General features: G+C 40.3%; 1 protein-coding gene across 3 annotated transcripts in view; it reads left to right on the forward strand.

The window, feature by feature from the left end:
- Positions 1–2366: 2366 nt before the first annotated feature.
- The window catches only part of ppm1e (protein phosphatase, Mg2+/Mn2+ dependent, 1E), a 55681-nt gene continuing 43939 nt past the window's right edge, over positions 2367–14108 (forward strand). The window contains exons 1-2 of one of the 3 annotated variants that reach the window (XM_085364682.1): positions 2367–2515; positions 2628–2815. In XM_085364682.1, coding sequence (XP_085220808.1) covers positions 2637–2815 — 179 coding nt within the window. In that variant the 5' untranslated portion in view covers positions 2367–2515; positions 2628–2636. Of the gene's footprint in view, positions 2516–2579; positions 2816–14108 lie in introns of all 3 variants that reach the window. The other 2 variants (XM_085364681.1, XM_085364683.1) reach the window with 2 other exon arrangements.

Here is a 14108-nt window from a genome sequence, read left to right on the forward strand (position 1 = left end):
GGGTAAATTTAACTAGGAAGGAATAAAATATAAATTAAGGTTAAAAATGAAATAACTGTACAACACAAATTAGAATGAAGGGTAAATTTAACTGGGAAGAATAAGATAAAATATATAAATTAAAGTTGAAAATAAAATAACTGTACAACAAAATACACAATATAGAACTATATAAGAATGTATGAAGAAATCTAAATATAAATAAATATATACACAATAACAGCAGCTGTACAAGTATTAACCGGAAATGAAGAATATAGTGACCAGTGTTGTGCAAAACCAATGTCCAGAAAGTCCAGTGTGTGTGTAAGAACTGTATGTGTGGGTCAGTACTGTGTGGTGGTGTGATTGAGAGACCGTATCGCCTGCGGGAAGAAGCTCCTCCTCAGCTTTCAGTTGTTTTTGTTTCCTTTTTTCTAATTTCTTTTTCAAATTAATTACTATTTTCCATTAACTAAACAGTTTTCTTTGCGTGTGTTTTTTATTTTCATACGTGGTTTTAGTGTTATTTTTTTAGTTTTAGTTAATTAGAATAACCTTAATTGACATAAATATTAATTCAGATGTAAAAATAAATAAATAAAAAAAATAAAAGTAAAGCAAAACCATACTGTCAAAATATAAACCGTAAGAATGATGTGAGACTGAAATTTTAATTTGTAAAAAAAAAATAATACAAATTTAAAAAATTAAACTGCCCATTTTAAGTAGTTAACATAAACAATCATTAAAGTTTTGTTCTAAGTTTTTTCTTTAGTAAGTCTCATGTTTTAGCTCTGCTTTTGTTTTGCATTTAACTGTTAATATCTTTAAGCGACAGCAGCTGTCACATAAATGCAATGAGGTTTTTTCTTGTACTGAAATTTTGATGTTTTTTGTTTACTTTGGAAAAATGTGTTTTTAGTGTTATCAATGAAAAAAAAAAAGTGTTATCAATGATGAGTGGATTGACCTAAAATACACTTTCAGATGAAATAACATATTCATTAATGTTCTGTTTTTTATTCTACTCGAATTGATCAATTTTATATATATAGACAAATAGACAGCTGTGTAATTATCTGGATATACACTCATGGCCACTTTATTAAGCACACTCTGCAAGTATTGATTTGAACGCCCCTTTCGCCTTCAGAACTGCCTTAATTCTTAATGAATATGAATGAAGCTAATGTAGGCTGCAAAATGCAAAATATACTGTGTAGAGATGTGTGTGCTTGTGTTCTGTGTATGGATGGGTGTGCTGTGACATTGAGGTTATACCTGCAACTTGTGATCATGTACATCACTTCTGACCGTTATAACATTTCTCCTAAGCTCTGTAAGCTGCTATTCTCTCCATGGAAATGTACTCTGTAAGTAAATTAATCCAAAATTATCGCTAAGAGGGAAATCATCTGGGAATTCCGGACTTTAGCCAGATGTGTGTTCATGGGGAAAGGAAATAAAGTAAGTAGACAAGCATTAGTTATTTAAGACTTTGAAACAGTTTGTTCAAATCCAGATAAAAAAAACTAAGTCATAACTCCTGTTTGAGGTATCAGTGTTTAGTAAAATACATGCTCTTATCAGTCCTGCTATTTTCTTTATCAAGTGGATATATACAGTATATCGTTTCAGTCTCTAGGGCTAACACAGAAAGACAGACAACCAGTCACACTCACATTCACACCTATTAGAACCACCAGTTAACCTAACCTCACTAACTGCATATCTTTGGACTGTGGGAGAAAGGCGGAGTACCCGGAGAGAACCCACACACACAGAAACTCCACACAGACAGGCCACGGCCAGATGGTGGATCCAAACCCCAGGACATTCTTGCTGTGTGCGGAGTGCAGAGTGCTAATGACGACGCCATCGTGCTCTCCTCAAAATATATTAATAATTCTGTAAATTGAAACATAGTCATAGTACTGTTCCCAAAAATACTGCAAGAATACTACAACCTAAGAAAAAGTTATATTTAAAAAAAGCACTAAAACTAACTCACAAAATGAAAACACATAAAAACTACTACATTTAAATAGTATAATAAAGTTCTCTGTATAAGCTGTAATAAAGTGTATAAGCTGTAATAAAGTGCTCTGTGTGTGTGTATATATATATATATGTAGTGAATCCATTCTGACTGTGATATGTTAGTACTGTTGTACTCGAGTTAAATATCTGAATTCCTTCCTCCACTCGTGTTTACTTTAAACACCTATCACCTTCATCGTGATGGCATGTCTTCAGAAAGGTCTCGGGACGTCAGGAGGCAACGTTGCGTGCGCGCTCGCGACCCCGCTTTGGCGTCCTCTCTCTGACGTCACCGCCCTCTGATCATCCGAAATCCCTGATAACACGGCGCGCGCTCCCGCTCTGCTCTGAATGGGGGCTCAGTCCAGCTTGTGACAGCTCGTCCTGTAGTGTAACCGTAGAGGCCACGGTCCGCTCATCCAGTCGGGTCCGCTGCTTTCAGACGCGCCGGTAGTCCACGGCCCTGCTCCTCCGGTAGTACACATTTATTCAGGTAGTATGGTACTGCACTGTCAGTCCAACTAGTTCGGTTAGTGTACTGACTCTTCTCTTCTTAGCCCGGCAAGTTAGTGTACTGACGGGCGGAGCTGTCTCTGTCTGTCCAGGAATGAGAAATGATGGCCGCAGCAGAGGAGAAAACCTTCCGACGGTTCTTGGAGCTCTTTATTCGGGAGATGAGGATGCCTCTGCAGGAGGGCGACCCGCTGCCGATGCGCCCCTTGTCGGACCTGGTGTCTGAGGACGAAGTGGAGGGGGAATGCCTCGACCTGTGTCTCCAGCACCTCTACAAATAGTTAAGTGTCCACTTTTTGTTCGTGGCATGCTGTCATTTCCGTGTCTCTGTATAGTCAGATAATGTCAGTGGCCGTGCTTTTGAAATGTGGGTTTCTACTTTGTGGAGAGCTGCGCCAGGTGAGCGGAGCTGCGACCCCGACTGGGTCCAGAGCAGGATGAAGCGGGATGCCCGAAGCCTGCTGCCCTCCCGGGCGGCCAGCCGCCTGCTTCTGGGCATACCAGGGTGTGCCAGCATCAAGTTTAGACAAGTGCCGTTACAGATGCGGAATTAAAGCTAAAGCAGAAGTTAAAAGCCGCCTCGCCTCGGAATGTGTTCGTGTTGTTCTGCGTGTTTTATTTGCGCACTTGCGCCTGTTTTGTGCCAGAAATTTACGTCGGAGCTGTAGGTCCACAAAAGGTGAACCCCTGGTTTTGCGTAACAGCACGACGTCATTGTGGTGTAGGAGGAGGAGGAAGCCATCGCCATCACTGCTGAGCGCATCTTCACGGGCTAAAAATAACCCACCGGTTACGTTATTAGCCTGAATCGTTACGCTCTAAAATCCAAGTCGCAGACTGAATGAATGGCCGCAGACTGAGATTACCACATTTATATCAGTGACATTTAACAGATGTGTGCTGTTTACCTCAACCTCAATCCCATTGCGAAAGGAAAAGAAGCAAAGTACAGATATGTTTATGAGTGGACTCTTCTCTAACATGCACGCTTTTAACAGCTGCTCAGTTAAATTAGTAACAATCCAGCTTCTGAGGCACGAACAAACTTGGCATGAACGGTAAAGCTGAGACAGAAATGTACGGCTGCCCTGAGCTCTGCTGCCTGGCCTGGTTTTTGAATCCAAAATAGGTGCAGAAACTGTGCTGGGAAGAAGAGGGTGGAAGGACTCATCTAGGGCACCGAGTGGCAAGGGGACTGCATGGTTGCATGTTGAAAATGACTGCACCGACCGGTCTGCATGCATGCTCTTCCAGCTGTGGTGAAGATAAACTCACGCACAGCCCGGAGTGCTCACAGGGGCTTTCTGCAGAGCGTATTTAACCTGTTGCAGCAGCAGCCACATCCAGATCAGTGTCACCGCACATTCACGCTGTCTCTATCGCAATGTCCAGGTTTGTTTGGCTGGCGGATACAAGGTCACTGACCGTTCAGCACTTAACATCTAGCGCAGCTTGCCACCTCCTCCCTCTCCCTGTCTTCACATGCAGGTTAACCCCAAAGGACAAAGAGTGGGAACAGTATGAAAAAACCTGTAGATTTTTCTGTTTAACTCATGCTCTTTAGGAGCAGCTGCATCGGCTGGCGTGCCTGTGCCTGATGGTTTTAAATATTCAAAGAGCAGGAGCTAACAAGTTATTAGCAGGTACAATACATAACCACTGAGTGTAAAGGTTTCCAAACTGAGATGCACAATAGAGGAGGAATTAGCTACTACCCACTCTAAATTTATTGAGCTTTTTTTTTAATGTCTTCTGTATTTGAGAAACCTCCACAATAACCAAAGAAAGCATGAAAGATAGAAGTGCCTTTAACCTTAAATCAGTATTTATAATGACCAACAGGGGGCGACTCATGTGGTTCCAAAAAGAAGTCCAGATTATAGAAGTCTATGGGAAAATGACTGTGGGCTCCTATGATCCATGACCTCAGTAAATGCCGTCCTGATGACTTCCTAGGCCCAATCACTAGTTTAAGGTCATAGATTAAAACATGAAGTCAATTTTGTAAAATATAGTTATTATTAGAGTTAGAAAGGAGGATCATCCAGCATAAAAATCCAGCCAATGAGAATGCAGTGTCTTTGTTTTCCCTTCGGACTGATCCTTTCGTCACATTTTGTATCAAATATCAAGATGACGATAGTGAAAATACTAAGTTTGAGGCTTCATGATGCCACTTTTTTAACCGTTCATCTACATTCATCTTTTGCAATGTCACATCACACTTCCATCTTTTCGTGATACTTTGATACCCACAGTGAATGCTAATCTAGTGAAAGCTGTAATGTTTAAAGATTGTCGCTCACGATCCAATCACAAACAAGTGATTGGGACTGTATTGCAGATATATATATATTTTTTTTAACCCACTGTTTCAACGCTTCACAGTAGGCGTGCCTGATCTTTCAGCAACTGATCAACCATAAGGTGGGCTTACAGAGTTTTGATTAGCCTTTAGTAAAACTGTGCAATTAATCAAATTTTAATCTAAGCAGCAGTTTTGCCTTACACTTATTAATAAAACAAAACAGCCAAGGTGATTATTGGACCACGTGATCACTCCCCACAACGATCAGCTTCTCCCTTAGTTTTGTGTAGAACTTCAAAAGCGGCCAGAATTTTTAAATTTAGCAACATATTTGAAAACTCAAAAAGTAGAATTTTTCTCAACATTACAGCACAAGTCTCAAGTCTCAAAATCTCTTGGTGTTGCCGGGTTCAGCTAAAGTCACAAAAGGGAACACAACCCAAGTTTACTCCAAGCTTGTTGCACACTTACCTTCGACAAGACGTTGAGGGAGCTTCACAACCTCAACGTCTGGGAAACCATTTAAATGCAATCGCTCACCAACCATGTTTTTTTTGTGGTCACACGGAGGTTGATGATCTATTTTTTCCTCTACTGTGATTGAGGCCTTAAGCAGTCACTGCACTTCACACTGTGCTTCGTGTACTTTATAAACCTGGATACGACAAAACATGTCGCCTGTACGATGATATCACCTACGGAGATGCACGTCTGCACTATCCTCCCTCCTGCATCGTGATAATACAGAGGTGGAATACACAGGGAGGAGACATCACACAATCTTTGTTAAAATTTCAGATTTGCACTGTAGATATGCACGTTTCCTATTGCTTGGCTGGTTAGTGGATCAACAGCAGCCATCTTTGATCGTATGAGCGACCAAAGACATTGCCAGGAAAATTTCAGCATGCTTATCTTTAGTCTTGGAAAGCCCGAAATCACACATCATATATTTTATCTAGCTGCCCATATGGACACTAAAACAGGTTTGGTTTTCTGTGATGATTCCTCCAGTTCATACTGCACATTAGGAGTCTACTCGCTAATGCGCTTCATACTTTAATCCAAAGATGTGTGACTTCGCTCTGACTCACAAGTCTGAGCTTTCAGCTGGGTGAACGTGAGCTTCCACCCTCACCACCTGGTGCCAAACCACTCCAAGGAAGCAGAAAGTTGAGGCCTGAAGCAAGAGTTTGAATCTGATGGGTTTCTATAGAAGTGACTGTTAGTTCATACATTCTTGGTTGTATTCAACCGATTTCAGAGCTGACAGAGCTGCATATGAAAGTACAAATGTCTGATGTGATGAAATTGGACATTAGTTGATCTTTAACCCAACAGCTTACTAGTAAAAAGTAGCACACCTAATCTTTCAGTGGACTAGTTACCAATTCAGGCACCTTGCTTAAGACAACCCTGGAAAATATCCCAATCTTTAATCAAAAGGTATTCCACATTGCCTCTTTATCTGTTTCTTAACTTTGTAATAATTCTTTGATGATATAAATGAATTAAAATACTATCAATAATAATGCAAAATAATTGCTGCACACCAAGATTATTACATAAGACTGTGTTTTTATAACTAAAGCTAAACCAAAAAGTAAAAGTAGGTGTGAAAAAACATTTTAGCCAACTGCCACACAGCATGTTTGTTCATCTGTAATATATAAATGGTAATATAACAGTGAACTAGGCCATTTGGAGAATGATATTAGTCTTAGATGCTGTTATTGCTTGAACTTCGTTTTACTACAGCCCTCGGAAACTTCATGCCCTCTGAAACAGGTGTGAAGGTGAAACAAGGCAGAAGCATGGCTGCAAGATGTGGGTGTTTTATATGTACTGTAGTAATATTTTTGCGCAGCTCTGTGTGATTCATCGTGTGAGAGTTACTGCTGATCGGATTCGAGTGAAAAGCTAAAGTTGTGGCAGTCATTTTAAAAATAAGAGTCCGTCCAATCTGGATGTGTGAAGCATCCTTTAGCCAAGCCTACCAAAATAACTGCAGCTCAATGCACAGGCTTACTTTGTAAAATATCCCACTGTCTCTGTTTTCTGGCAGAGGCACTTTGTTGTACATTTGGCTTGTTAGAGGCAATGAATCACTCATTGGCCACTCTCCATGTAACACTATATTTTCAAGGGAGACAGATTTGAGGAGCTACTGTATGAAGGTCAAACAGGGCCATTTATTTCTCCCATCTTATATACCCAAGGCAAAATGTTGGAGGCGTTAAATTATTAATTAATATATACTGCTTAAGGAAAAGCCAGTTGGTTCCCAAAAACCCAGAGGACTCGTCTTCTGGGAAACATGAATATCCCAGATCGGCTCTCCAAGATAAACAAAAGCATCAGTCATTTCAGCCAGCGGAGCAAAACTATATGTTTAGAAGCCATGACGCTGGTCAGTTGGGAGCAGAAGTGGGAGTAATTTACTGCAGAGCCATAAAATTTACTAACAGTTGGACGTGTGAAGCAGCCTGGGTTGATGGATGGGTCAATAAAACATTTAACTGTAGAGACGACCTTTCATTTACTATTTCAGATTCACACGCTACTCGGGTTTGCTTCAATAAAATCCACAATTTCCCCCCCAAACCTCAATGAACTTATTATTATAACTAGTTAGACTTAGCAGAGAAGATGTTTAAACCCCAATGTTTCACTACATTTTTAAATTACTGTGCACTGAATGGGTTGAATCAGTGAATGATTGGATGAATCTGATTTTCGGCTCAGTTTTATGTGATTTAGGTATGTTTTATGTCGCTCTTATTGCTCACATTGTGCTGTGTTGGGCTGCTGCAGCTGTTTTCAGAGAAAAGCTCTTAAACTCGTTCTGTCCAGACCATTTGGCAATATTTACAAGTAAAATAATCAGTCAGGGAGAAAGTTGGAAACAATAATATCCGTCTCACTGTTTTTCTCACATGCAGTGACGAGTGGGTGCTCACTCTCAGAAGTTGTGCCTCAAGGAGAGTTCTTGCAAGAGAGCACGGCCTCTGAACAAACCAACAAAAACAAGCTGTATATCAGAGATGGTAAAAAACTAGAAAAATACACATAGATACACATCAAACCATACTATTGCTGGGACGACAACAAGCCAAATATGATAAATATTGAAAATGAAATGAGCAGCATGCACGCTGCAGGGCTCCAGTTTGACTGTTTTATCGCACTAGCAAAATGATAAAAAGCGCATGTGCTTGAAGACGGTAGCAGTAGTTGACAGAGACAGTATAAAAGATGGGACATAGCTACTGTGACCTCACTCCAATCGGTTTCTGAAGTCCCGTTTTGAAGCCTAGAGATGAGCGTTTTCTGCCAGAAACATTTTGGCTGCACAAAACAGATTTGGTGAAACGTCACAGTTTTCATGATGTAGTTTTCTATTAAAACTAGAGCCCTGCAGTGTATGAGCCTGAGCAGAGCATTTTCTCCAGTGTCATCTCCATTGTATCTTAATTTTTGACCATATTGGGACAATAATTGACAGAAAAAACATCATCTTGTGTTGAATAATACTTAAAACTAATGACTGAGACTATAAGCTCATAGATCAACGGAGCTAAAGGGTCGGTTTCCCATAGATTTCCATACAACCGTTTACAGCCAGAGAAGTTTCCGGCTGAAGGGAAAGAGTTCAGGTTAAAGCCTCACTTTTCAGTCCCAGAAGTAGGTCCTTCCATTTTATATCGGGAATTAACACAAAAACTGTCTAAACTTTCATCAGATCAAAATGAACAGAACGCGTTATGAGATGGTTGAAACCAAAATTATAGCAAAAAAGAGAGTGAATCACATTTGCAAAGGGATCAGAAAAACTTACAGCTCAAACTAAAAAGTGGATGATGTGTCAGTGTTGTTTCCTCAACTTGTTTAAAATCTGTTATTTTACTTGAATCCAACCAGGAAAGTTCATCACTTTAGCAGCCGATCTTGCAGATTTAAGTGGCGTCTGGTTTAAAGTGTTTTAACATGTAAAATGAGCTCCCTCAGTATTAGGCTGGAGGCAGTCCTGCAGGTACAGGAGAAACAGGCAACACATAGATCACGTATCACCTCCAATTCAGACCCGATACACGATCTAATGTATCACTTAAGCGCCCATTAACCTTGGCTGCAAGCTCTTAAAGCTGGGCTCTTTGTGCATTAAGGCTGCGAGTGGAAATGCAGAAGTATTAGCTGCGTGTATTATTTGTTTTTGTTTTTTTACATAATTTACAGCACTTATCATTGTAGCAACCCAGGTATCCTCTTGCTTAGAGTAACAATGGTCAGTCTGAGTACAGCAGGCAGGAACAGCAGCAGATTAATCATGTTTCAATCAAGCGTCTTTGTATGTGAAGTTTGATAACAGTGCTTCAGACAACAACATGGCCAATCAGTATGCCTGGTCCACTCTCACTGTATTATTTAGCTCCTTAGTTTTACTTGTTTGAGTTGGCATGTCCTTAATTTCTGGTTGTCTGAGGACAGTGTGTTCAGATCAGTGGGAAGGACATTTTATAGCAGAATGTGGAGCCGAGTTTTATAGTTTACTTTGCAAAATAAATAAATAAACATTAACTATAACATAAAATCCCTTTTCAGTTTAACACAGGGTCTTGGTCTTTTGCTTTTATAGGGATGCAGTAAAAGAATTAAATGAGCGTAAAGGGACGCGGGGAAGGAAAGCTGAAAACAGCTTCCTGCTCTGGCTGTTTGGAATAATGGGTAGAACCGGAAAAACTATTTTTCTGACCCTGAGTTCCTCTTTTACATTTCCATGGGGTTATCCCCAGTGCTAACCAAATAAGCAGCCAAAAGTAGCTGTGTTAATATATGTAGCAGCTATCTTTCCTCTTAAATGAGATCAATGGGTTGTATTGTGCTGTGATATAATTTGGGCTCTCTTGAATCTTGTTTTTTTTGTATGTCATGTATGTTTCTTTATGTATGTCATGGTATGTATGTGATAATCATCACCTTATGGTTTAAATTGGGTTTGTGTGAATGGACAACGTCCTCACGGGGTCGAGGTGATGGGCAATTTGCTCATTTCCCTGCTAACTCATCAGTTTAACATTATTATTATAACAGGACTGATAACAAGTTGAGTCTGCCTCGCTGTAGTTTCATGTAGCCATCTCCAGATATGATTAATGCTTGTAGATCTCGAGATCTAAAATGAAAAAAGTAAAGAGCAAGGGAGATGCTATAAGTTGATACCATTTAAGATGCTCGGCTGATATCCGTCCACTTATCACGGCAGGCTAAATCGTGCAAAGAACAGGTAACCATGCAAAGACGTCTCTCATCTCTCTAATTTATAGAGGTTTTCTAGTCTTAGTGACTCCTCAAAGCAATTTAGACTACATCTAGCTATACAGTCATACTGCACTTTATTCTCTATGCTTTAAGCTCTTTATCTTCCTCACATTCACAGCCACATTAGAATCCCGAGATAACCTGGGAGGAAGCCACGCAGGCACATGGAGAACATGCAAACTCCTCAAACCGGGAACCTTCTTACTGTGAGGCAACAGTGTCAGCACACGTATGTGCTGCTGAGAGAGAGCAGTGTTGTCTTTTTTGTGTTCGGGGCAAACATGAAGGGTTGGAAGCACAACCTTAGGCAGAGTCCGGTTTGAATGATCATCTGGTCACAAGGGAAAAATACGTAGTCCCCAATTGGTTTGTGAGTGAATTATTTTGAGGTTGCCGTCAAACGCTAAAGATTGTGCTGCATCAAAGACCTCCATGCGATTTGTTTGACTGAATTCTCTTTACTTGAAAACCAGAAATAGAGGACATTTGCCTTCAAAGTAAAAGTTCCGCCATAACGTGTTAGAATAGGCTTGACTTATTTTGTAGGCGATTTCCATTCGAGTCGCACTTTTCAGAGTTTCAGTACTGCTTGGACAATAACTAGCAGGGGGTTGTAGACAAATCATTGCCCGTGGCAACCTGCTAGTGACCAAAATTATTGCAAGGAGGTCTTTCAAACAATTTTTCCACCAGCAGCTCGTGACCATTGGTGACCAGTCTCTAGGCCTGAGGTAGCATGCCTACCTGTGCTTCCTCTGCCAACCTGTTGGTGATGGTATTGGTCATCAGAAGACGATGACCCTTTGGAACAGGTCACCCGAAACTAGTTTAAGAAAAATTTATGAGCAAAGCACTGTAAAACAGTTAAAATTGTTTAGGCTTAATTTTATAGGACAATGGGGAGAGGAATCAAGAAAGGCCTTGGGGCGGATTTGAACTTCTTATGGTGCATGCGCGCCTCTTATTTTTCTCTGCAATGCAAAAGAAATCTCCTTTCCCAGATGGAAGCTGTTTATATACCTCACTGCCTGGATAATTTTAATGCACGGTAACAGGAGGCTCTGCTGTGGCTGTTAGAACTGACTGATCATGTAACTGAACTGTAATGTAATGAAGATATTTACAGAGAATACGTGCTGAGTGTGGAGTTTGGCTGATACCTGATCGGTCTGAGCATTGAGGCTGAGAGATGCTAAAAAGCTTTGCAGGGGTTATTGACAAAAAATTTTAGGATATGAATCTGTCAAGCCATCGACACAGTAATGAGGTTAAATCCTCAGATGGATTTGATATGAAATAAAACAGTGGGTATTTGCTGAATCTAGATTTGTACCTGCAGACACGTGGGCTTCGGACGCTAATGGACGAGAAGCTGTAGCAGTTGAAGCAGACTAATGGTATGAGTGTGTTTATATTTGTGGTGGCCAGCATCCTACATGGATGTCTCTACAGTAGCTCTGCTGTGAGTGTAATGATAGTCGGAGGCAGCAGCTCTGGTGATTCATCCCAACGTGTCATTAGTTTGTCTCTGGGTTGAACAGCTAATAATAGACTTGTGCAAAAAGAGAGAGATCCCCTCTGCGTGTGAATGTGTGCGTTAATAGGGGGTGGGTGAAGCACTTGGTGTGCTAGAACGTGATTGGAGGTGTGGACAGAGCTTGTGTGTGTGTATTAATCCATTTTCCTCCAGGCAGCTGGGAGTCATATCTGATTTTTGTAGATAATTGATACATTTGTTGAAATATCTACAGATATTAGCGGGAAACACACACACACAAACAGACTGGGTAATATTTGTAAAGTTGCTTTTTTAAACTACTCTTGTCCAGAAATGTGTCCAAACTATAATTTGGAACCTGTAATTTAGTATTCAGTATCTTTATATAAGTAGAGATACTAAACAAAAATAATCAGCTGCTGATGTTTACTTCATTTCTATCAGACAGCAGTAAAAAAAAAAACCCTGATGTGCTGCACTATTATTAAACGCGAGGCTGTGGTTAACTAAGGAAAATCCTGCACACTATCTGCTTAAATAGAATTACACACAGATATAAGTATCAAGTATCATTTAGCTTGGAGCGGGTGGAGCTGCTGACAGAGCCTTAAGCTGGTGATAATTATTCAACTAAATATATTGAAATAAGCCAGCAGTGTTTCCTTACTCATATAATTTACTTGGGCGGGTCACCCAAGCATTTTAAACATACACCACGCAAGTAAATTTCAGCTCTGTAAAGCCTGAACCATGAAATAATTCCCTGAAAATTCAAATTTTTTGAAACAGGAATGGTTATTGATTTTTTTTCTAATTACAGCATTTTTGTGCATTTTATTGTTCGCAGTAGCACTGCATGTGTCTACATCAGGTTTTTAAAGGATAAAAAAAATCACACTGATGATGTAGAGGCATCAAAAACTCATGTATCATATATGATGAACTTAGTTTTACAGGGTTAGGATACATTTTTATCCTTTCATCTTCCAAAACTGGTAAATGGTAAATTGTACTGGTTCTTATATAGCACTTTTCTACTTCTACTACTTTCATAAACACACTTTTTTGTGGAGGGGTATTGCTCAAAATTTCTACTGTAAAAAACAAAAAGGTAGGAGCAGAGTCTACATCACTTGGTCACCACCTTTGTTACCAGTTGAAGATCAGGCTCTGGCTGCTGGGCTGGGGTCAGCAGACATTTGGCTGTGTCATCCCTTGAGGTTCTTGGCTCTGTGTTGACTGCCCAGTACGGAAAGGACAAGTTTTGATACTTTTCTTGGCCTGCTGTTAAGATAACTGAAGAACTTCATAATTACTTTAATGTATTTACTGAATGTAGTACAGTAAATCATTACAATACCAACTGAAAAATGTAATGTGACTATTGTAATGTGGTACTTTAAAACACACTGCACCCACCAATGTTTAAAACAGCGATGCAATTTGTTTTTGGTATAGCCCCTAGTTCTTATTTTGAAAGTTTAATCACTGAAAACTAGCTAACTCCAGTTAAATAGTTAATAGACTGTTATGTACAGCATATAAGGTGCTTTTCTAATATAACTAAACCCCACACTCACAAAGATTTCATATGCAGCTTTATTCTAGAGGATCTGGGAAGCAAACCACCTTAACCAGAGTCACACAGTTCTTCTCTTCTAGTGTTTCCCTAGATCAGGGGTGTCCAACTCTGGGCCTCAAGGGCCGGTATCCTGCAGGTTTTAGATGTGTATTTAATCCAACACAGCTGATTTAAAAGGCTACATTACCTCCTAAACATGTCTTGAAGTTCTCCAGAGGCCTGGTAATGAACTAATCATTTGATTCAGGTGTTTTCACCCAGGGTGATATCTAAAACCTGCAGGACACCGCCCCTGGAGGCCTGGAGTTGGACACCCCTGCCCTAGAGGTAGGTCAGCTTGCTGAGTCTGTCTCCATCATTTTGGACTCCATCTATTGGTGATTGCCTTTTTCTGCTCTGGGATCTGGAGGGCTACTCTGAGGACCTCAATGCAGGTAGCTAACTTCAGTCTGCAGAAGAAGTGGCTGGAGATACATCTGATTATTGCTCAGATGTCACGAAGTGTATATGATGGCTCAGTGTTCAGAGGCCAATGATGTGACTTGTATCTCCCTAGGAGAGCATACGGTCTGAACAGTTGACCAGTTGAAACTAGGATCCTAAATAAATGCTCATGTTTGCCAGGAGATTATCGACTGAAGACAGTTTCTCTGCACAACGCTCCGGGTGAGCTGTCTGCCCGCTGATCTCTTTCTTGTTACTACATGTAGCACAGTTAAGCAACCATACATTTCCAGTGAAGAGATTATTTTGGTTTTAGAGCAAATGAAATGATCTGTTTGCACCTGATTGTTTTCATGTGTATTTGCACACATTTGATCCTTTGAAGGAATTCCCTCAAATTGAGTCCTTGCTAGATTACAATA

This window comes from Diplotaxodon limnothrissa, linkage group LG10, assembly GCF_057381915.1.
Source record: "Diplotaxodon limnothrissa isolate DT_005_m linkage group LG10, D_limnothrissa_male_GT1.1, whole genome shotgun sequence".
Classification (NCBI taxonomy): domain Eukaryota; kingdom Metazoa; phylum Chordata; class Actinopteri; order Cichliformes; family Cichlidae; genus Diplotaxodon; species Diplotaxodon limnothrissa.